Consider the following 25,842-nt stretch of genomic DNA (forward strand, 5'->3'; position numbering starts at 1 on the left):
CACACACACACACACCCCTTCTTTATTCCTCTGTCATCATGAATACAAACAATTCTACCTACCTCGTTTAAAAAATAAATTGCAAAGCAAGTTGGAAAACTGAGTGTATCAAAAAACAGCAAGGTTAATGAACCAAAATACTACAGTGCCCTCTCTGAAAAACACTGACACATTCAGGCCTGGCAGTTCCAAGGCCTCTTCTGACTACTTCACCAACACTGTACCTATTATCCCCTTGTTCTCAGTCATAATTGCGACCTCTCTTTCATAACATTACTGGGTGTTTTGGCGCAGCATTTTCACGTTATGTTAGAAGCAAGGTTAACTACTCTTATTTTTGTTGCTGTTCAGTTGTTCAATTTATATCTGGCTCATCCATTTAATTCATGTCCGACTCCCATTTGTAGTTTTCTTGGGAAAGATCCTGAAGTAGTTTAGCATTTCCTTCTCTAGCTCATTTTGCAGACGAGAAAACTAAGACAAACAGGGTTAAGTGACTTGCCCAGGGTCACACAGCTAGGGTCTGAAGCTGAACTTGAATTCTAGTCATGGAGCTCTCTCCGTAGCCACCTAACTTCCCTTAACTTCTCTAGATCTCCTTAACTTCCCATGAAAATTATTTGTGACACTTTTTCTTTTCTCTTTACCTCATTGTAGACTATATCTACCTTTATTTAAAACATGGTACTATGATAAATATTTTAAAAAATCTGAAAGTTCTATAAAACAATATAATAAATAAAATAATGCAAAGAAAAGACAGCAGAACCAAAAGCAGAGCAGAGTACACACCGACTACAACTACATACAAGGGAAAATATATAAATACTTACATAAACATAGATTGAATGGACAAAAATAGTTAAAAGGGACAAAGAGGCAACTAGTAAATCAGGGAGAAGAAGCAGGCCTATAATTTCATTGGTAAAGAGACACTACCCTATCAACCTCAACCCCAACCCCACTGGAAATTTCTTCTGTTACTTGCCGGTCAGTACATATTTCCTTGGTAACAGTTAATCCGGACAAGATCAGATAGTTTTTCACTGAATTCCTGCAACATCCAACAAGAAGTAGATGACGTCCCATTTACTGTCCCCTGATCAAACAACACGTGAAATATTGTGTTCAGTTCTGGGTCCCACATTTCAGGAGGGGCATTGACAAGATGGAGAACACCTAGAGAAGTCAACCAAGATGTTGAAGGACCCCGAGTTCATGCCACATGAGGACTGGCTAATAGAACCAGGGAAGTTTCTCAGGAAAAGAAAAGACTAAGGAGAAAATGAGTTATCTTCAGGTTTTGAAGGACTGTCCTGGAGAAAAAGGACTAGTCTTTTTTGCTTAGGCCCAGAAGGGAGAAGTAGGAGGAATGGGTGGATATTGCAGAGAAAAATTTCAACTTGAGATACAGAAAAAATTCCTAACAGAAAAGGCTGCCTTGGGAAGTACTGAGTTTCCCCTCACTAGAGGTATTCGAGAAAAGGCTGGACAAACCACTTGTCAGGTATGACAAGAGGGGATTCTTTATCAGGTACCGGTTAGACTAGGTGTTCTGGGAGATTCCTTCCAACTCCAACATTGCGTAATTCCAGAAAAGGGGACAGTGGAATTAACCTTAGCTAAATTCTTCATTTAGGTTTTCATTTGGCTGGGGGTAGTTCTATAGAAAACCACAAATAGAGGAAATGGGATATATGGGAAGGACACTGCCCTGGAAGTCAGGAAGCCTGGATTTGTCCCTTCTCTGCCCATCACTGACCAAGTGACCTTGGGCAGATCACTCAACCCCTCAGAAGCTGTCTCCTCATAGTAAAATAAGGAGGTTGGATTAGATGACCCCCTAACACATCCCCTTCGTTCTTAGATCCTATATCCTGTGTCCACATTTGGAGGTGTCAGTAATAAAACTTTCATAAGATATTGAGGGCAGTATTTGTTCTTCACATTGGTATATAATCTCCAAAGACATGTTTAAAACCTGGAAAAAAAGAGTAGATTCTGCTAATGTCACCTTCCTTGGTCAGCCCCCTTTCAGTTCTAGCAGAGTTCTTTGGCCCCACTGAAGTCATCAATGTGGAACCTACCGAGTTGTCCAAGATGGTCTCAGGGTTGACATGTTTTGTCCAGAAACAAGAGTTTAGTTTTAAGTTCTGGGTACTTGATGTTTCAATATTGTGGGCTTTCAGCATAATAATTACTGCAAATGAAGGATTGGGAAGAGAGAGAGAGAGGAGGCTGGCAAGCCTCACATTAAATTTCTGGCTTACAATTGGAGCCTGTCACTTCATTTGCTCTTTTGATCTTGCCCAATTGGAGAAAGTTAGTTGGCTACAAAGAATTTCAGGGGAGCTATTCAAGGATGAATGAAAGAAACCAGGAATTCTTTATCCCATTGTGCAAATTAGCTAATTACCATCAGACTATCTAATTCTCTTCCTTACTAGTCCCACACCTGCATGCTATCAATATTCTGAACCAAAATATAGATGTAGACATAAATTGGCCCGGAATCTACAAGCATTTCAAGTGTGTATATGCAAATAGAATATACTCTAAAACCTAAAAGTACAGAGAGTTCCTAATGCAACTCTTAAAGATCATAGGATCACATTTTGAGAGAAGGGACCTTAAATTTACAGATGAGGAAACTAAGTCACAGCAAGATTAAGTGACTTGTCCAGAGGTATCTAAGTAAGCATCCTAGACAAGCTCCAGATTGCTGGTTTAACACTAATATTTACTTGGAGAGAGAAAAGCTCCCACTCTGAGAGTTGTGAGAGATAATCCACTTTATCTGAGCATAAACTTTCAATTCTGATTTTCCTGGTTGTTTCCCCACCAGGTCGGCACAATTGTTTTTGGAGGAAACATAATTCATCTTGGTAGCTGTGGGTTTCTATTAAGGGTTCCATCATTTACCTTAGTAATGAACAAAGACAAGTCTATTTTCCAAGGCCTGGCCTACATGTGTCCCATGAAGCATTAGATTTAGAAGTATCGAGCTTTATTGTGGTAACAAGGCCATTCTTCTTTCCTCTTTCTTCTTTCATTTCCCATTTATTTAAACCTTGTGTCCAATTAGCAGAACCGTGCCTTTGATTTCCTTGTGAAAGGCTGCAGCATTTTTGTGAGCTATTGAAAGGATATTTTATACACACACACACACACACACACACACACACACACACACACACACACACACCCCACACACACACATTTACAAATGAAGAAACTGAGGTCCCATACTTGACCAAGTTCACTTTGCTAAGAAATATTGGAGGTCAGATTTGAGCCTAGGTCCCCTGATTCTCGAGCTTGGGGGCACTGCTTGCTATACATTGCTGTGCCTCATACAGCTTTCTCCTTTCTCCCATTCTTGTGCACCATTTATTTGTGAATAAGTCCAAGCTAGGCACCTTCTTAATGGAGATAGCACTTGCCTTCACTGAGACATAACTGGGAGACTGTTATAAGGCCACTTAGGATATGTGCTTTGCCTAGATTTACTAGTTATAATATGATATGTTATTGCACAGATTAATTTCAAAATGTGTTGGATATCTTTTCTTTTTACATCTGCTTCATTTCTAAATATAAGCCTCACCTATCTCCTGTAGAGGAGCCATTCCTTATGACAATTAATAAAAAGAAAGAGGGGGAAAAAGCTCTTCAGGAAAACTAACCAGCACATCAACCCCGCTGAAGTATACCCACAGACATCATCCCCTACCATGAGAAAGAGCATGGTTCAATTTAAACATAATAATGATGGATTTGGAATTAAAGTACCTGGATTAAATCTAAGCTCTGGTGTTTACTCCCTGAATCACCTTGAGTAAATCGGGGGACCTCTGTGGGCCTCAATTTCCTCACCTGTAAAAATGAAGAGGTTGGACTGGAAAGGTTTTATGGTCTTTTCCAGCTCTAAATCTTTTAATTCCTATACTCCTATGACCTCTGCAAAAAAGGGAAAGAAGCACTTTTTTCATAGACTTCCAACTTCTGGCCCAAACTGTGTCTAATATTTCTCCTCTGCCCCTGAAAGCATCAAACACATAGTAGGCACTCATTAAATACTCCCTGACTGATGTTAATAAGAAAGTGCTAGCTTTCCTCAGAGCACTTAGCATTGCCAATCAGTGGTGGTAATTGAGATAATTTCTGTAATTGGACCAGACACAACTATTGGTCAGGAAGCAATGCGGTGCAAGTAAAAGTCTGGGTTTGTAGTCAGAGACCCTGAGTTCACATGCTGGCTCTGCTGTGTTCTACCTGTGTGGTCTTGGGCTAATCGCTGAACTTCATTCTCTTCATCTATAAAATGAACGGTCTTGGCTAAATGATCTTTAAGGGCTTTTCCTCCTTTAGATCCTGTGATTTTGACCCTATGTGACTGAGGGATGGTGGTCCCATCAACAGCTATGAGGAAATGCATAGGAGGAGACAGTCTAGGGAAGAACGTGATGAGTTTAGTTTTGAACATGTTGCTTTTGAAGTTCCAACAGACTGTTAGACGTAAGCTTGAAGTTTAAAGATTAGGCCCAGAAGTCATCCACATAGAGGTGATAATTGAATTGAGATCACGAAGGGAGGACATATGGAGAAAAGAAGGCCTAGGAAAATTTCTCAGGGAACATCAAAACTTAGGGGGGCTTTGAGGATAATGAAATTACGGAGAACAAAAGAATGTCCAAACAGTCAGTAGGAGACTGAGAAGAGAGCGGTGTCATGGAAGTAAAGGGAACAGAAAGTATCCAGGAGGAGGAGGCTGTCAATATAATAATAACTCCTATGTATACAGCACTTTTAAGTTTTCTGAAACTTCTCACAACAGCTCTGGGTGGTAGGCAGACTGTGAGCTCCCAGAGAACAGGGACAATTTTTGTTTGTCTTTGCGTCCTCAGCACTTAGCACAGGACCTACCGCATAACGAACACTTAATAAATGCTTGTTGCTGCTGCTGTTACTGCTGCTGCCACTGCCATGGTTGTTAGGTAGTGTTTTATTATCTCTGTTTTACAAATGGAGAAACTAAACTTCTGAGAGATAAATGACTTCCCCAAGGTCATAGAGCTAATATGTCTCTCAGTCAAGATTTGAACTCTTTCCTCAAGTCCACTAAATCACCATGCCCCTTGGTGTTGAAAACTGAAGGTAATGTCAAGGAGGATGAGAATTTTTTTTAAAAGGCCATTGAATTTAGCCATTTAAATGACCACTGATAACCTTTGAGAGAGATATTTCTTTAATCCAGTGAGATATATATATATATACATATGTATATATATATATATATACACACATATGTATATATACATATGTATATATATATATATATATATATATATACATATGTATATTTATGTCTAATAGTAGCCATCTCAGGGTGGGGGAGGAGAAGAAAAAAAACTTTACATGATAAATTTATTATATATTTAAAAGGAATAGCAAGTTGTATGTAACAGATTTGCAATTTAATGTGAAATCATTGTCTTATTATTCTACTATGTTATGGAAATGCTTGTTTTATTTCTTAAATTTAAAATAAAATAAATTTTTTAAAAAATAATATATTCCATTGTTCCAAACATGAAAAAATACTGGTTTTGGAACAAGCCACTTTGCTAAGGTAGCATGATAAAGGAGGAAAAGCAAAAAGAGGACTATCTCTGGAGTCAGAAAACCTAGGTTCAAATATCACTTCTGATGTCTGCTACCTGTACAACCTTGGCCAAGTCATTTAACTTCCTTGGGCCTCAGTTTCTCCATCTGTAAAATAGGTAGAGTGTCACTACATGGCCACTTAGGTTCTTTTCACTTCTATATCAGTAGTGCTAGGATCCAATCTCATATCACCAACTGCCTTTAAACATCTCAAACATAAACCCTCTGAAACTAGTCACCATCTTTCCACAAAAAGCCCTCTCTTTTCTCAAACTTACCTGTTGCTGTCAAAGGTACCACCGTCTTCCCTGCTACCAACCTTGCTGTCATCCTCAAGTCCTCTCTCACAGCCACCCCATATATCCAGTCTGTTCCCACGTCTTGTCACTTCTACCTTGATAACCTCTCTTCTATGTCCCCTTCTCTCCAATCACATATGCTACACTTGTGCAGGTCCCCATTGCCTCACACCCGGACTTTTGCATTAACCTCTTCCTTTCTCAAGTCTCTCTACCTACTCTAATCCATCCTCCACTCAGCTGCCAATGTGACTTTCCAAATTGCAGATCTGACCATGTCACCCCATTTAATAAAATCCAACGTACCCTATCACCTCCAGGATCAAATATAAATTTCTTTGTTTGGTTTTTAAAGCACTGCAAACCTCACCTCTTCCTACTGTTCCAGTTTCATTTTTTAAAATTTATTTTATTCTGAACTTAAGAAATAAAACAAGCATTTCCATAACATGGTATAATAGGAAAAAAATGATTGTACATTTACACTCCTCTCCATTCTACTTACTTTGTAATCCAGTGACAATGACCTTCTTGCTGTTCTTCTCATACAACACACTCTTATCTCCCAGCTTTTTTTTTCACTGTCCCTCATACATAAAATTCCCTCCCTTCTCACTTTCTGACTTCCTTCAAGTTTCAGTTCACCTTGTGCAAGAGGTTCCTGGTCCTTTCCCACATAGCTCTTATGCACAGTTATTTGCCTGTTATCTACCCAACTGGAATGTGAGCTCCATAAGGGGAGGGACTGGGGGTTTTTTTGTCTTTTTTTTTGTATCCCAGTGTTTATCTGGTACATAGTAAGTGCTTAATAAATACTTAATGACTGACTGATTCTAATGATTTGGTTAGTGAGTAGATGGTGATGAAGTAGAAACAGCAAGTATAGATTACTCTTTCCAGAAGTTTATCAACAAAAGAAAGAGATGATATAGTGAAAGAGATCAGATGATAGCTTGAGGAGACTGGAGAGGTCAAAGGAAGGGTTTTTTAAAATATAAAAGATGGTGCATGTTCCTAGACAACATGGAAGGGGCAATTATTTAGGAGACAGTAAAGATGACAGGTTGGGGGTGGAATAGAAGGGCGATGAGAAAGATTAATGAGCCAGGTCCCCAGAGGAAACAGGAGGGGTTAGGTTTCCAGAAACAACTGGAACCAAAGAGAAAATGAGAGAGAGGATAGGTGGAGATTCAGTGTAATTTTGAGGTTTGGAAAAAAAAGAGATGAAGACTCTGATGATAAATGACCTCTATCTTTCCCAATAAAATAAGAAGGCAAAGAAAGTCATCCACAGAGAGAGATGGAGTTAGAGTCTTGAGAGAAAAGATTCTGAACAGCTGTCGTGGGGAGTGTAATAGTCCACCAGACATTAAATGCAGCAGTTGGGAGCCCAGTTGAGGTTTGATAACATGATTTTTAGTGGCATGGTTGCATTATTTCCATTATCTTGTGTTCAATGACTTGAGTACTGAAATAGAAGGGGATGAGCCATGGTTAAGAATTAGCATGCTATGAATAATGGAAGAACAAAGGGGCAAGGGATCACAGAATATCCATGATGGCATTATTTCCATCATCTTTTGTTCAATGACTTCAGTATAGAAATAGAAGGTAGGAGTGAGCCATGGTTAAGAATCAGCATGATATGAAGAGTGGAAGGACAAAGGGATCCATCATGATGGCAAAGGAAACAGCAAAATGATGACTGGGGTCTATAGCCTTAATGGAATATGAAGCATGGTCTAGATGATCTGGGCTGGGATTGGCTAAATACAATGAACTATGTGAGTTTGGGCTCACTTATCTGAGGGAACCCCAGAGCAGGAGTTTTAAACTTTAATGCAATAAGTTCCCCAGGGCATGGTCTCCAGAAATCTTATGTCCTAGAAGATGCAGCAGCTGGTTGGACGACAAGATCACCAGGTAGACTGCTGAAGGGAATGTAAAACATGGTCTGGATGGTCTGGTCTGGGGATGGTTAGATATATAGTAGTGGGCCATGTGAGTCAGTGTCCACTCAGTCACCAATCAGGAAAGCTCAGCCTTAGGTCCCAGTATAACAAACTACTTTTGTCTTTGATTATGGTGGAATCACCATCCTTGAATTCTAACATCAAAGAACTCAGTGTGCTGCATGAAGAAGTAAAAATGTCACAAAGAAAACAAAAATGTGAAGAGTGGCTGGACTAGGTCAAGTATACACACAACAGATCTGTGTGGAAGTAGCCATAACTTTGAGGGCATTGAAGGGTTGATTCTCAAAAGAGTCGAAAGACTGGAAGAAGACAAACATTTTAGAAGGGTGTGGGGAGGGGAAGAATCATAGGCCTTATAACCGAAGAGGGGCAAAGGTCATTTGAAAGAATATTAATTTCTCTCACTCCATATGCCTACTTTTCCATCTCATTAAAATCTTCACGTGAATAATCTACACATACATGGAGCTTACCCTTGATAAAGGTAGGAAAGGGGAAATGATGGGCTCTGGAAAATGATTTTTTACATCAGACCAGATCATTATAGTAACAAAAATGACTAAAAGGTAGAGAACATAAACGATCCTATTATATTTGTTTGCTGAGTGTGAACTTGCATTTGATTTGGCAGAGCAAATTGTTACCTTAAAGTTTATTCCTATAAGATATCTCAGGTATATGTCAGTCATACAAGATTTTTCTGAAAGATATAATGATAGAGATAACTTTTTTCAATGACTTTCTGCTTATCAAGATAAAGCAGAGCAGGAATCAGGGAGATATATGCTTCTTAAAGATATCTGCCACTGCCGTAGAGGATGCCCAGTGCAGACACCGAAAGGAAGAGAGATTCCCTATAAATGGTGAGGTCCTTCAGATGTTTGTAGATGACATTGTGATGATTAAATCAATCCCTGAAAAATGGTTCTTTGTTTAGTGGTTTTTAGTCATGTCTGACTCTTTGTGAGCCCATTTGGGGTTTTCTTGGCAAAGACACTGGAGTGGCTGACCATTTCCTTTTCCAGCTCATTTTACAGATGATCTCAGAACTAGGAAGGCCTAGTTTTAAGTCCCACCTCTGATCCTAACTATGTGACCCCTAGGCAAGTCATTTAGCCTCTCAGTACTTTGGGCAACTCTCTAAGACTGTAAGTTGCAGAAAAGGGCCCCACTTGCATTAGTAGAAAGAATTTCCTCATCTGGGAGTTTCCTATGCCAATGAAATCACAAGCCTGATCTCTTTCCTTAATATTCTAGTGAAAATATATGGTTTCAAGTTATGGAAAACCACAGCCATTAGAAAAACCAAAGTTGTGGTTCACCTCTAGGACAATAGAAAGGCTCACAGTAGGAAGAGGATGCAACATCTTAGCCATGCAGAATTGGACCAAAGGGGCATGAAGGCTATCATCAGATAAATGAGTGACTAAAAAACTGTCTGCTCCATCATGTAGTGATACCCTGGGGTCCCATTTTTGTCTATGCAATGTCCAAAGCTCCAGGAGATAACCACCGGTACATTTTGGTGTTTGGTCGTTTCAGTCATGTCTGACTCTTTGTGACCCCGTTTGGGGTTTTCTTGGCAGAGATACTGGAATGATTTGCCATTTCCTTCTCTACTTCACCTTACAGAGGAGGAAAATGAGGCAAACAGGGTTAAGTGACTTGCCCGGAGTCACGCAGCTAGTAAGTGTCTGAGGCCAGATTTGAACTCAGGAAGAGAAGTCCTCTTGATTTTAGGCCCAGTGGTCTATCCACTGTGTCCCTAGCTGCCCCACCAGTACATTAAGTACCAGATTTACAGTAAGCCTGGATAAGAGTCTCAAGATGAGGCATGCAGGGGTGGCAATCTGTACCTCTGGAGGGAGTACTTATATCAGTGAGATCACAGAGCTATTAAAAGTGTTAAAGAAAAGGATGGTCCTGAATCACAGAGATGAGAGGAACAGCAGTGTAAGAATTCACTAGCCATGAGGCCGAAGGAGACCAGGTAGCAATAAACTTGTAGACTAAATCCACACCATAAGTCTATTTATAAGGTTGAAGTTACCTTTGCCTAGGAGATGATGCCCCTGGATGGAGGTATTTTGATGATATAGAAAGAGAGATCCGAGTCATAGGAGTCTCTACTTGAGGTAGCTAAGTTAGAGATCTGGACTTAAGAGTCAGGGGAAGGTGACATACCAGCCACATACTAGTTGTATGACATTGGACAAGTCACTAAACCTCTCAGTCTCAATTTCCTCATCTGTATAAGGGGCATAATAACAGCACCTACCTCCCTGAACTGTTGTGAGGATCAAAGGAGATCTCAAACCAATAGACCTTAAGACTACGCTAAGGGCCATCTGTATTATCTTAAGCTATTATACTTTATGACACCTATAGTTACATACCTATTAAGCTATATACCTAAAACTATTAAAGCTTAAGACTGTACCAAGACTTTTAGGGAACTCTGTATATGTAAAGTAAACCTTAAAGGGTTATAAAGCCTAGCTTTCATTATAATTGTTAATAAAAGAGATCTCCCATTTGGAACCCAAACAGTAGAGCCCCAAGCAAAGGAAAGGTTTGAGATGGAGGGGAAAGGGGAAACAGAGACACAGTGGAAGAGATAATCAATAAGGTCCTTTAGTGAAAGAGTCCTCTATCAGTGATATCTTCTGGATCAAACCTCCTAAATCAAATACTGTGATTTATCCATAGTAAACAGAATAATCTTTTATTTCCTTTGATTTGTGAGAGACATTTTACAGGGAAAAAAAATCTATAGAATAACGGTGGGGAAGGAAACATCAAAGATCGCTGCAATGTTTAAAGCCTGGATGACTGGAAGAATGGTAGTGTCATTTTGGGATCTACCCAGATGGGGAAATGGTGAATTCCATCTCATTGGTGCTAAGTTTGAGATGACAGTCAACTGTCAAAGGGGCAGTATCTGGTAGACAGTTGGAGAAATGAGCTCAGCAGTGATTTCCAGAATGAAAATAGAGGGGTTGTAGCTAAAACTGTGAAAGTGGTTAAACTGTCTGAGGGAAAGTGTAGAAAAAAGGGGGAAGCAAAAAACTCAAGATAGGTCCTTAACAAATTTTAATGATACTCAGTTAAGAAGCATTTATTAAGCACTTCCCCTCTGTTGGGGATACAGTAAAAAGCAGAAATCCGATCCCTGCTCTCAAGAAGCTTACATTCTACGGGAGAAGATAACATGCAAACAGCTATAGACATAAAAGGAGCTATAAAAAGGAACAAAGACAAATAAGTTCTCTTGAGAAGCTGGTATGGAGCTGAGGCCAGTCAGTAGATTCAGAGCATACTTTAAGGCCTGGTTTTTCATCACTAGACCTACTGCAATTTTTACTTAACCTTCTGGGCTAAATCTAGAATTGACTAGCCCTTTCGGAGTCCTCAAAACCAGAGACGATCCAGAACCTGCCCGTAGTGCCCATTGCCATTCTGCTTGCTATCTATGCATATCCCCAGGACCAGCCTGTCTGTGAACCATTGCCATGATTTGGGCAGCATCCTCCCCAGATTTCTCCAGGCTGTATTGGCTCCAGTGCATGTTACCTTGATGTATTTTTCCCTACCTAATAGGTATTTGGCAAATATCAGAAAGATGACTCAGGGTAGAAGGAAAAATCAGAACTTAGCAGCAGTACAGTCAGAGCAGATGTAATGAAGGGTAAAATGTGCTATTCCCATCTAGTATGCCATACTGTTTTAATTTACAGAATATATAATTATATAGTATTAAAATTCTAGTACATCGGTCCTGTGGCAAAAACTGAAATAAGAACAGACAAATGTGTTCAATCTGCTTATATGACAATTACAGTAATGGCAATGGGGATTGGTGTAAACTCTTAACTGTTCTCATTATTCTAAGATTTCAGTCTTAAGAGTCTTCTCATTCCCATCCTGAAACTCTGAGTCGTAGTCAGATTTACCTTATTCCAGGAGTGTGGAGTTGTAGGAAGTCATTGAAGGACCTTTGATCTCTTCACTGAAGCTAATTCTTGAGTGGAAGCTTTCATAGACATATTAATCCACCCTCACACATTCTATCGACCATCCTGTGGATTTTATTTTAAAGCAATGATATAGAATTTAAATTATTATTCTAGGGGAAATTCTGATTCACTTACTCTCATGTTGTATGCTTAGCAGGAAATGAAACCAAGGTCTTCTACTCACCCTCTGGATCAAACTTTCAGAATGTCTTTGGAAGGAGTCAGTCAGTCCATCGCTCTTTTTCATTTATTCTATGGTCCTATTATCATGCAACAGGAAATAACAGGTATCTTGAACCCTGAATTTAGCATTCCTTTTTTTAAAAAATAAGCCAGAAATGGCTCAAAATTTCTTTCATTATTTCACTTGTCATTCAACAAATAATTAATGAGTACCTGGAGGCCATCTCCTGTCATCCTGATCTATATCTTGTCACTGGACCACCAAGGCTCTGGAGGAGAGAGTGAGGCTGGTGACTTCACACAGCCCTCCCTCACTTAAATTCAATTCACTCACAAACCATGACATCACCTTCCTGATGTCACTGTCCTCTTCGAGAACAAAAGAAAAACAACAGCCTGTAAGTAGTAGTAGCTGCCCCACTGGGGGCCCAATTGGCCAGTTCCAGTTTGGCAACACAACTCCTTCCTTCCTTTCCTCCTCCTTTCCTTTCTTCCTTCCCTGCTTCCCCCTTTCCTTCCTTCCTTCCCTCCTTCCTTCTTTCCTTTTCTCCCTTTTTCTCTCCCTCCCTCCTCTCCCTCTGTCCACATAGGGAATCATACCCTTACTTGCAGGTACTCTTCCCAAAGCAATATAAATTTTGATTGCTGAAACATGGCAAGATATATTGGGGTTTACTGGATAGATTTCTTTCTTAAAGACTATGCCTTAAGCCCAAATCACTCTGGCTCTCATTGATTGGCCAACAGCAGGTCCCAGCCCAAGCCTCATTTGGTCACTGTTTGGCTTCTGATGGTTCAGAGGGAGTGTAAATAACAATTGTTTCTGTTTTGGTGAGAAACCCTGAGGGTCTTCCCCTCCCAGATTGATTTTTTTTTTTTTGAGTAGGTAACAGAGGCCATTCTTTGTCTCGTTTCTTACCTAGCCTTAGTCACTGACTAGGTGTTGCCTCAGTCAAACTGAGACCCGGGAAAGACCTCAGCCTTAGAAGGTCAGTATCTCCCACTGCATCCTGAGTCATCTCCAGTCACCCTGATCTACATCTTGCCACTGGACTCAGTTGGCTCTGGAGGAGAAAGTTAAAACTGGTGACTCTGCACAGCCCTCTCTCACTTAAATACAATTTACTTGTAAGTCATAGCATCACCTTCCTGGTGTCATGGTCCCCTTTGAGAATGAAGGACAAACAAGTACTTTATAGTCTAAGAGAGTTGCCTGAGGCACTATGAGAGTAAATAACTTCCTTAATAGACTCACCAGAGAGTATGTGTCAGAGGGAAATTGATCCTAGGTCTTTCTCTTTTTTTAATGTATTTTTTATTTTTAGTTTCCACAAGTTTTTGAGTTCCAAATTTTCTCCCCCTTTCTCTCCTCCTCCTTCCCCCCCGGACGACATGTAATCCAATATAGGCTCTACATATACCTTCACACTAAATTTATTTTCACAATAGTCAAGTTGTAAAGAAGAATTATAACCAATAGAATGAACTACGAGAAAAAAGAAACAAAACCAAAAAAGAAAAAAAAAAAGACAGCAAATAGCTTGCCACAATCTGCATTCAAATTCCATAGTTCTTTCTCTGGATGTGGATAGCTTTTTCCATCATGAGTTTTCTAGAGTTGCCTTAGAACCTTGCATTGCTGAGAAGAGCTACATCTGTCAAAGTTAGTCATCACAGATAACTATGTGTCTGTAATCATGTATAATGTCTTCCTGGTTCTGCTCCACTCACTCAGCATTATATCCTGTAGGTTTTTCCAGGTTATCATGAAGTCCGTATCTTCCCCATTTCTTATAGCACAATAGTATTCCATTACATTCATATACCACAACTTGTTCAGCCATTCCCCAAGTGATGGGCATCCCCTTGATTTCTAATTCTTTGCCACCACAAGAAGAGCTGCTATAAATATTTTTGTACATATGGGTTCTTTTCCCACTTTTATGATCTCTTTGGGATACAGCCTGCTAGATCTTTCTCACTAAGGCCAGCTCTCTGTCTCCTTCATTATGCTTCCTGTGCTAAGTTAGGGCCATTTTGCATGTCAAAATTCATATTTTCAAATGCAAATAGTTAGAAAATGTGTTTAACTGTTGTTTTTATGTATAAAGTTCATATTAAATTATGTATATTTATATCAATCAATCGGTAAACATTAAACACCTACTATGTGCCAGGCATTGTGCTAAGTGTATGTATGAGGGAAGGAGACACACACATGGGGGGGGAGAGGGAGGGAGAGAGAGAGGAAAGCAGGGAGAGAGGAAAGCAGGGAGAGAGGGAGAAAGAGGGAGAGAGAGAGAGAGAGAGAAGGAGAAGGAGAGGGAGAGAGGGAGAGAGGCACAGAGTCAGATTAAAGCAGTCACTCAATCAACTAGATTGACAGATTGACAAGCACTGTGCTAAACTCTGGGGCTACAAAGAAAGATTAGAGAAAATGGTCCTTGCTCTCAAGGAGTTAACATTCTAATGAAAGAGACATGTCAATGTACCCCATGTACAGAAAAGAGATATGCTGACTTGATGTAAAGTAACCTCAGAGGGAAGGCCCCTGGGGGAGGGAAGAGGAAGACCTCCTGTAGAAGATGGGATTTGAACTGAATCTCAGAGGAAGCTAGGGAAGTGAAGGGGCCCAGAAAAGGGGGAAGAGCATCACAGGTATGGAGTAGAGACACTGCAAAGATACAGAGTCAAGAGATGTACACCAATGTCGATGAATCATAGAATGTATGGAATGGGAGTAAAGTATAAGAAGAAAATGAGTATTTATGAAATGTCTACACCATGCGAAGCACTTTACAAATATTATCTCATTTGATCCTCACAATAACCTTGGGAGGTAAGAGCTATTATTATCACCATTTTACAGATGAGGAAAGTGAATCAGGGAGAGGTCAAGAGACTTGCTGATTGTTTGAGGCTGCATTTGAACTCCAGTCTTTCTGATGCCAGGCCTGCCATTCTATTGATTGTGACATGTATATGCCTTTGAGAAGACTGGAAAAGTTGGAGGGGGCTAGGAAGGGCTTTAAATATCAGAGAAATGTATATCTTAACCAAGAGGTAATAGGGAGACGATGACATTTATTAAGTAGGGCAATGACACGGTCAGGTTTGAGTTTTAGGAAAAATCTGTTTGTCCCCTGAGTGGACGCAAGATTTGGAGTGAGGAGATCCCTGAGGCAGAGGCCTACTGCCATAGTCTGGGTGAGAGGTGATGAAAGCCTATGTATACCAGTCTGGGTTACTAAGAGAAAGGGATAGATAAGAGAGGGGGTGTAAAAGGAAAAATGATAAGATTTAACAATAGACTGGATACGTGGGGCAAGGAAAAATGAGGAAATGAGGATGACCCATCACTTGTGAGCCTGGGTGACTGGGAGAATGATGGCACTTTTCATAATAAGAAGAAGAAAGTCATGAAAAGATGCTGCCTCTGCAGTCTGGAAGCCTAGGTTTAAGTTCTTGCTTGGATATACACTGGATTTGTGACCTTGGGGGCAAATCACTGGCCTTCTCAGTGCTCTGAGACTAGAAGTTGCAGAGAATTGCCAACCTGCATTGGTAGAGGGCATTCTCTCTATCAACCAAACGGCCAGTCCAATTCCTAACATATATGTGTGTGTGTGTGTGTGTGTGTGTGTACACATCTCTGTATGTCTGTGTGTGTATCATTTGTAATGACAATTTAGATTTGAAGATCTTTCCCACTCATTAATAGACCCATGTGACCTGCTTACATCACAGGAAGCCTAAGTCACATGTGGTAGGAGGAGCTTGCTAAGAGGAAAGTGTGCAAAAGCAAAAGCAGTTGGTGGGGGAGGGGAAGAACAGACTCAAGTGTGCTAGCTGTGCTGTGAGTGTATTTGTGGGAAGGCCGGCGGGGGGGGGGGGGGGGGGGGGCGGCGGATTATAGGATGGCAAGGCTTCATGCTGTGATATTGTGTTTAAAGTTCCTTGCTGTTCTGATAAAGTGGGCTTACTGGTTTGGGGAGTTGCTTGCTGCTGGGATGGGTTGGACTTATTGGTTATGGGATTTGGTCCTCTGGTATCTGAATAAATGTTCTGCTTCTTCTACCTTCTATATGGAGGGTCTCTCATATTTTGTGATACATATACATATACATATACATATTCACAATTATCGTCGATGTTGTGTTTATTGCCTTGCTAATACAATATTCTGGACCTATGATTCCATTAGTGTAAGAAATTCTGATAACTAAATTCACTGTCAGTGGAAATCAGAAACTGTTCTGTAATACTTTCCCAATTCCTCTTATTCCTAGTGTCCTCCCTCTCTGGATTATTTCCAATTTATCCTGTATACAGCTTGCCTTCACATAGTTGTTTGCATGTTGTCTCCCCCATTAGATTGTGAACTCCTTGAGGGCTGACTGTCTTTGCCTTTCTTTGTATCACCAGCCCTTACAAGGCACAGTACCTGGCACACAGTCGAAGCTTAATAAATACTTTATGTTTGTGTGTGTGTGTGTGTGTGTGTGTGTGTGTGTATACACACATATGCGCATGTGCAAATATGCACACAAGCACAGCTCAGACAACACAAGAACAATACCACAATAGTTTCTTTAAACCATTTCCCATTTTCATTTGTATATTGCTTCTTTCTGGCCTGGTACAGAATTCCTTGACAACAAGAAATGATTAATTTATACTCCTGCTCCATAAGATTCCCATGACTTCTCCGTATCCTGCTGAAGGAAAATTAATATTCTCTTTGAGATTTATTTTGAAGCAGGATAAACAAAAGATTCTTCCATTTGAGCGAGTCCTAGAAAGGTAGTGTTGGATGTAAAACTCTTCTTGATTTTTCTTTGTGGCTTGAACATCATGAACCAGAGAGTGAATATGGAAATGCTTTCCTGATACAGGGACACAATGTTTCCAAGCCAAGACTGGCCCCAAATGTACATGATGTAGGAGATTAGAATGGAAAGCCTGGAAAGTTTCAATTTCACTCCTCTTCTTATTCTCAGGAGGCACTGAAAGCCACCTGTTCTTTTACATCATTCTAGGAATGAAGTCACATTCACCCTGTGTCTTTAAAGGAGATCAGTATTCCTTCTAGCCCTTCAATCAGTTCATTTAATACAAGCTGCTAAGGAATATAGGACCATATTCCCATAAGGTTACCTAAAGAATAGCTGGCATATATACATTAAGGTTTGCAAAGCACATTATCTCATTTGAGATGAATAAGAGATCAGTGCTCTTATAATTAACCCCCAACTTTCCAGAAAGATTATAGATTTTGAACTGAAAGAGACCTAAGAGACTATCTAATCTAACCCCTCATTTTATAGATAAGGAAACTAAGGCCCAGAGTGGTTGTGTGACTCAACCAATGATTATAATTAGCAAGTGCTAGAGGTGGGATTAAAATCCAGGTCCTTTGACTTCAGAGCCAGTGAAAGATCATTGTACCACACTGCCTCCCATATAGAAATTCCCTAAGTGTTTCTTTGCAGCAAATTCTGTAGATAAATAGTTAATTCATGAGAATCTATTTCCATTTCCGTTCCTTGTGAACACAAGTGTCATTGTTCTTCTGCTCTGTTGGGGTCCCATGCTTTCACTAGATTAAAAAAAGTGACTTATGAAGAAAAAAAAGTGACTTGACTTAAAATCTAACTTGAAAAAAATATTCAAATTTTATATACAAATCCCAAAGAAATGTTATTGAAATCTTGTTTTAAAAAATGTCCATTTCTCACTAGTCTTTCACTTTTCTGTTCATGACAAAACATAATGTTTATATACCATACAGATTTGTTGTTGTTGTTGTTGAGTCATTTTTCAGTCTTGTTGACCCCATTTGGGATTTTCTTGGCAGAGATACTAGAGTGGTTTGCCATTTCCTTCTCCAATTCATTTTAAAGATGAGACTATACAGATTTAGGATTTCAAATTTCTGGCTTTCCATCAGTACATGCCAGTCTCTGAAGCCTGGCCTACTACCAGAGTTAATGGCACCATTTTAAAGGCACTTATATTGTCATTTTAAGTGAGCTAGAAAACTTTGTCTGGTATCCAATTCAACAAGGGTCTATTAACTACCTACTATGTGTAAGTCACTGGGGGGAGGAGCAGGACATAGAAACAGAGAAAGAGACCAACAGAGACACGCCCTGCTTTAAGGAAATCCAATAAATGAAAATCCAAATTTATAAAGCAGATAATCAATAGATTATTATTCATATTGCAAAAGTATTCACCACAGAACTCCTTTAAATATCCACCAGCTATGGCAGAAAAAGGACAATCCTTTTCACAAAGACTGGTGCTTTAAGAAGCTTTCTAGGAACATGCTCTGTGTAAAGTAAGGCACCCAGGTTTGGCGGACAGTAAGATTTCTGTATAGTTGGTAGGGTCAGCTCCATTGCAGCTTATCATGGAAGGGTTGCTTAAAATGTGTACTTCAAGCATACTTTCAGCTGCTACATATCTCTATTAATCCCTATCACCTCAACTAAATCTTGTCTGCTAATATTTTATTCTAAGATTCTGTCAGAAGGGACAAACTCTTCTTTTTAAAGTGGATTTAAAGAATGAAAGAATTATCTTCAAAATAACACATCCACAGAAGGGTACCCCTGTGGCACAAAATGAGTTATTTTAAAATAAATGCCAGCAGCATTCTGTATGGATACACACTGATGTATACACACATATTTATTTCCTGTCCCCACCTCCTCCTCGGCCTTTTCCCAGAAATAGACCACCCGGATGTTGCAATTTGTTAAGAGCAATCCAGAATTTAACATGTAAAGTAATGAAGTTGCTGGCTTCGCATGAGCTACAAGATGATTTAAAAGGGATGTTCCTATTTAACAATTTTTAAAAAGATATTAATTAGTTCCACATGTTTTTTTTCCCAACTTCAAGCCATGGTCTGGATAGCTGCTTAGCTGTTTGTGATTGAATGAGAGGTTTTCTTGCTCCCTTTGCAAGAAAGCCAATTCTCTGCAGCTGTTCCTTGTTCTCAACACTCAATAGACTTGAGTGGGGCTTTTTCAGAGTTGGTATGATCAGGACAACCTGAAGCAGGACCATCTAACATGCCCGACATTCCATCCTGTAACAGCAAGCACCCTGGCACACCCAGGATGGCCTGCTAGCACAGGTTCTTTGATCCACTTTTCTAAAGGAAAGCAACTTTAAGGGGGTCCACAATCTTACTTTAATCAAACATATATGAATCATTCACTAGTTCAGGGGAAAGGTCAGCACTCTGAACGTGGAGAAAATACAAGCAGAGAAATTAGCACAGAAATCAACAGACAGGGCTCCAACTGTTTGAACAAAGTAATACAACCACCTACAGACACCACCTGATGGGGGAAGCACACTACATCTGAGTAGTGTGTATGAGGATGTGTGTGCGGAGGGGGCTGTTAACAAAACAGCTACTCAGGGTCATCCAGGGAATCAAAAGGTCCTTCTCACCAGCAAGACCCCAAAGCAAAATCTCACCTCAGAATATATATATAACACTTCTGGCTAATAGGCTCAGAGCCGGAAGGCATCACAGCCCTCCAGACTAAGTCCCTAATTAGCTTAGTACCAAAAGGTGTGAAACCTTCCTGCAAGCAAGCCTCCCCTTAGCGAGCTTCCTCTTAGGCAAATCCCTCCCCCAATGGGCTCTATGTGACACAAGATGTATCACAGCTATGATTGAACACATGTGGTCACATAGGCCTATTAATGGACAGGGAAGATCTTCCTATTCCATTAACATTACACATACACATGAAGAAGGAGAAGAAGAAGAAGAAGATGATGATGATGATGATGGCAAATATTTATATAGCACTTACTATGTGCCAGACATTGTGCTAAGTGCTTGAGAATTATCTCATTTGATCCTCACATCAACCCTGAGAAGAGATGATATAATTATCCCCATTTTACAGATGAGGAAACTGAGGCAGGCAGCAGTTCCGTGACTTGCCGAGGGCAGTCACATACCTAGTAATCGTCTGAGGCTGAAGATTTAAACTCAAGTCTTCCTGACTCTAGGCCCACTGCTCTAACCACTGTACCACCTAGCTGCCCCTTATGATGCAGCTTTGATTCCTCCATTTGTCATTGTCTCCACTCCACAACATTGCTTTTATATCAATTTGTATATGTTTTGTCTTTACTTAACTGTACATGGGTGGTTTCCTTCCAGTAGAAGGTAAACTCTTTGAGGGCAGGGACTTTTATTTTTATCTTTTTATTCCTACATGCTTAGCACATAGTGGATGCTTAATAAATGCTTCCTTATTTCTCAGACAACAGACAGATACACAGTCACCAAAGCCTTCCTAGCTTCATAAAACTTAACAAAATTTATACTACATTAGTTAAATCCCCAGAATATACATAAGTACGACAGAGAAGCAAGCAAACAGGTAAACACCCACAGACTTATTAAGAAGCCCAGTTACTAGATGGGTATGCTGGAGAAATCTAAGACCCTTTTCTTACCAAAATGTATATATGAGATAGCTGGATTAGAATCCTTTATGAATAAATTCTGGACATCCAAAGAGAGAAGGTCTATTTGCCAGGGTCAAATACTTCCTCTATGCACCCTTGTGACAAACAGGGAAGGCAAGATTGGAATCATTAGATTAGGTGATCATTTTTTAACTTCTAGGTTTTTTAATTCTAGGTTATTACCTAGAATTTGTACAATTCAATAGAATGTCACCATGTATATATTCTTCTTTGCCAATGCCAACATGTATTGTATTTTCTTCTCTAGTTCTCCTTGGAATTGTGTTTGAACTAAGTATCCACTTCCCCCTCCAAGTCCTAAAACATTTCTCAATCATTAGTTGGTCACACTCTTAATAAATCATTAGCTGTTTCAATTTAAAGTGGAAATATTACATACGTCTAAGGCCTTTCCAGACTGCAATTTTGGAATAGAAAATGAGGTGAAATTTCATTTCTTTAACTAGAATGACAGAATTAATAAGTGAAGATTTCAAAACAATAATAAAATTTTTTTTCAAAGATCATTTGCAATTTGTGATATAAAAAACTAATAAATGTTCTTTCCTCCTCCATTCCCCCAAAACAAGGATACGCCAACAGTGGATTCTTAATTGGCTAAGTTACACTTTTCTTTGGACATATCTGGTAATATATTTCATACATACATACATATATATACATACAATTCTTACAAGTATACGGAAATTAGTTGTATTTATTATAGTAAAAATATAGTTACAATGAATCCGCAAGAAACATCTCTACACTATTTCTCCAAACAAAATCAACTAAGAAGTTGCCCACCATTCACATTCAAATAATTTTTGGACATTTAAAAAATACATGTTTAAGCAAGACAATATATGTTTAATATAAACTGTGTAAGTACCCATATCTTTTCTGGGAGAGTGTGTGTAGTGGGCGGGGGAGGTCCTTCAGAAAAGGAGATAAGATAATGACTAATATATGTCCTTTGATTAGTTGTTTTTTGTGGTCCTTACATAACCAGCAAGTCTTAAGAGATAGGCATTTTAGAGATATTCTCCCTTCCTCTTCCCCCCATGCCCAGTCAATTTCTCTCCTGACTTTCAATCAATAAACATTTATTAAGTGCCTACTATGTGCCAGACATTGCGCTAAGTGCTTCCTCTGCATGTCTAACTGCCCACCTTCTGTGATTCGGAAAAGGGAATCTGGTGGCCCCACTCCCTACCTCCTCCAGTCACTGATCAATCAACAAGCATTTATTAAGTTCCTACAATATGTTAGGAACTGTGCTAAGGCACAGAAGAAACTAAGACAAAAAAAATGAAAATCCCTGTCCTCGAGTTCTAGAAGATCTTACATTCTATAGGGGGAGACAATGTGTACATTAGAATATAAAATGTGCATATAAATATATACAAGATAAAATTCAAGGTACTAGAGGAAGCACTAAGACTTGGTGGAACGTTAAAGGACTCATGTAGAAGACGGCACTTGAGCTGAGCTTTATAAGAAATCAAAGCTGAGAAAAGCTTAGTCCTTGGAAACAGATGCCTGCAGGGAACTAGAACAGTGAATAAGCCAAGAACTGCATTTAGAAGTTGTTCCACATGGCTTCTGTCTGAGCAGATACGTGCCAAAGAGATCCTTTAGATGATGGTGGCGGTGGTGGTAACAACATTCTCAGACTTTCCAGATGCTTCTGGTAACTAAGAAGTTGGAGAATATCATCAACCAGATCCCTAAATTAAGTATACTGTTTAGTAGTGTGATACACTAATTTTGACATGGACTTACTCTATCCTAATTCCTTTTAAATATTTAAGCTCCAAATCAAGCAGCCAATTGTCAACTTACAGCAATTTCTCCCTAAGTGTATACAGCACACACCCCACATTTGTTTGCGCTCTCCACCTGTGCCACCGATCTCAACGCACATTACACTGTGCATATCAACAGATACTGATAAATACTTTTAAATATTCATATTGCAGTAAGAGAGTGCTTTTTCAAACTTTACTCCATTTAACCCCCTTACTGTGGTAGAAACTGAGGCTTAGAGAGAGAAGGAAGCACTGTTCTAACTTGATTTATATTTCTCTCCGCAGTTAGCCAACCAACCCAGAAACTGACCATTTTATATTCCCTTATTTTTTCAAAAGAACAACTTTGTAAGACAAAAAATCTACCTAGTTATTCAGAAAGAAGAACATTTGATCTAAAAGCTGAAGAAATTAACAGATCATACTTTAGGACTTAAACTTTAAAATAGGGACAAAGAAATAAATCTACTGTGACCTCTTGTTTTATTTTTTTAAATTTTTTGACCTTTTATTTTAAATGAAAGTACTTCTTCTGGAATTGAACATTACAGCAACTTAAGAGCATCTTATATTAGAAATTAGATTCTAAACATTCAAGTCGAAGACTAAATTTAAAAAAAGATGCATTTTGCAGCAAGCAGAAAATAGATAAAACTGAACACTTGTTGAGATTCACTTAGAAAGCTTTAAAGTATTGTATATGGTGTCCTAAAAGCTTTAGTATAATTTTAAATTATTAAAATTCAAAAGCTAATAAACATTTATTAAGCATTTACTTTGCACCATGCACTGTGCTAAGAGCTACATACAAAGAAAGGCCTGCTCTCAAGGAGCTCACAGTCTCATGGGGGAGATTACCTGAAAACAACAAAGTACAAATAGGCTATAAACAGAATAAACTGGAGATAATCAACAGGGGGAAGGCACTAGAACTAAGGTGGACTGGGAGAGGCTTCTTATGGAGAAGGTGTGATTTTAGCTGGCATTTGAAGGCACATAGGGAAGCCAAGAGGCAGAAGATGAGGAGTGAAAGAATTCTAGACAAGGGAGACAGGCAGTGAACATGTCTAGAGTCAGGATATGGAGAATCCTCTTGTAGGAACAAAAAGGAGACCAGTATCACCGATTCAAGTATGTGGAGGATATAAGGTAAAAGAAGACTAGAAAGTGCATGGGGCCAGGAGGCAAGTTAGGAAGGGCTTTGCCCTCCAAATTGCACTAAAACTTTTGGGACACTATATTAAAATTGCTCTGTCATTTGCTAATTTCGTTTCCTTGGAGGAGTCACTTAGCCTCAGTTTCCTCACCTGGAAAATGATGAGTAGACCAGATGACCTTTAAGGCCTCTTCCAATTCTACATGATCTATTTCTTTAGATGAAGGAGAACAAACTTATTCCCTTAACCAATCAACAAGTACATATTAAGCGCCACTATGTGCCAAGCACTGTGCCATCCACTGAGCAGACAAAAACAAAACATAAAACAATTTCTGATCTGGAGGAAGAATTATACGAAACCATGACGGAATAGAAATGTTCAAATTACTTTTTAGTTCTAAAGTCAAATTAAAACTTTTCTTTAACAAATTCAATTAGTTCTAAAGCTGACTTCCAATATCCTCGCTCACTTCTGCCAACAGGGTCAACTGCCAGTCACTGAGTTCCTTGAAATACTTTCTTTATTCATTCAATCTTGAAATACCTCACCAGGAATTAAAATTCATTAGAAACGTCATGGAAGTATTCGAAAGAGCAGGTGCATACTTTTCCAACCAGTATCTCTAATCTTATTTTTTTCTAAGGGGATGGTCTTCAGAGCCGACACACAGACACTGTCACTGCAGAGTTCCATTTTTAAAACTCTCTTACAATGAAGAGACCATTCTAAATAAAAACTGTTGTGTCGCTATGAGACTTGGGGGAGAGACAGAAAGGAAGCTTTGATTAGGCAAGATGAAGACAAGGAGTAGTGGCAATCAGGCGACGTGCATTCTAGTCCCTGGCTATTCAATTAATTAGCTGGGGCACACTTCGTGCCTCCGTTTCCTCATTTGTAAAACCAGATGGTTGGACTAGATGTTCTCTCAGGTCCTTTCCAACGTTCATATTAGGTGAATCTCTAGTGGAGACTCTTTGTATCCCTACCCACCCTGCCTGTCAGGCCCGGGGAGAGCCTCCTATTCTTGCTGCAGAACTGGTAGGAATGGGGGGGGGGACGGGGACGCGGAACTGGGGACCAGCAGCTCTTCCCGACCCATGACGCTCGGGTTGGCAAAGAGAACCCCGGCACCACTTCTGGGCTGCCTGCCATGCTTTCTTCTCCCCAGTCTCAGCAGCTACGGAAAACCGAGAGGAAACCTCAAATGGAAGAGCTCGATCAGATCCGCCCCGCCCTGGCAGGGAAGCTGCTGAAGAATAAGGGGATATGGAGAGGGTGTGTAGACCCGCACCCCGGCCCTGAAAGCGCTAGCCCTCTCGGCCCTTCGGCCTTTGCCAGCCGCGCGAAGCCGCAGCAGCTGTCAAATCCCTTCCGAGGAAAAGCAGCCTTGCCGGGTCTGGTCGGGGAGGAGGAGCGCAGGGAGCTCTCTGCGCCTCCAGCGCCAGCAGCGCCTCCAGCTTGAGCCGCGGAGAGGAAAACGGGTAGCAAGCGGCAGCAGCCACCGCCCCGCGAGCCGCAAGCGCGCGGAGCCGGAGCCGGGCGAGCCCAAGCGGAGACGCCGAGCACCCGCAGCGCAGAGCGCGGGTCTTGGGCAGGGGAGCCGGGCGCGGAGCAGCAGGCGCCCGGGGCATCGCAGCCACTGTCCCTTACCGTAGCTGCTCCCCGGTGACCAGGATCTCTGCCATGTGCTCCAGCTCCCTTTGCTGCAAGCCTCCGCTGACCGTGCCACCGCCGCCAGTGCTCCCGGTGCCGCCGGTGCCCGTGCCCGTGCCCGTGCCGGTGCCCGTGCCGCAGCTGCTGCCGCCCTCCTCCTCCATCCTCGCGAGCTGCTCACTCTTCTCTCCCCGCTGTAGGCTCACCCGGGTGTTAAGAATCAGCCAGCCCTTACAGAAGCCCCGGCCGCCATCTCTGTTGGGGGCAGCCTCGGGGCTCGCGTGTGATTGGGAATAGCCCACTGAATCCCTCCCGCCTTGCGGAGAAAGGGTGGAGCTACGGACCAGGGGGTGGTGCTGTGGGAGTGGTCAGGGCCCGCGTGGCCCTTGTGGGCGGGACCAGAGGTAAAACATAAACACGAGGCTGGTGTCCAGTAAGGAGCTTGAAGGCAGCTTGTGGCCAAGAACTGGCTGTAGACTCGTGGCCCCAAGGTTTCTCTACAGAGCGCAAGTTGGGTGGCCCCTCATGTGAGTCATTAGTTGTTTGGATTTAGTATACAAACGGTAAGA

General features: G+C 40.6%; 1 protein-coding gene across 1 annotated transcript in view; it reads right to left on the minus strand.

The window, feature by feature from the left end:
- Positions 1 to 25,552, minus strand: part of DEPTOR (DEP domain containing MTOR interacting protein) — a 199,045-nt gene extending 173,493 nt beyond the window's left edge. The window contains exon 1 of the mRNA XM_036741552.1: positions 25,271 to 25,552. Coding sequence (XP_036597447.1) covers positions 25,271 to 25,437 — 167 coding nt within the window. The 5' untranslated portion in view covers positions 25,438 to 25,552. The remainder of the gene's footprint in view (positions 1 to 25,270) is intronic.
- Positions 25,553 to 25,842: the final 290 nt, after the last annotated feature.

The sequence above is a fragment of the Trichosurus vulpecula genome, chromosome 1, assembly GCF_011100635.1.
Source record: "Trichosurus vulpecula isolate mTriVul1 chromosome 1, mTriVul1.pri, whole genome shotgun sequence".
Classification (NCBI taxonomy): Eukaryota; Metazoa; Chordata; class Mammalia; order Diprotodontia; family Phalangeridae; genus Trichosurus; species Trichosurus vulpecula.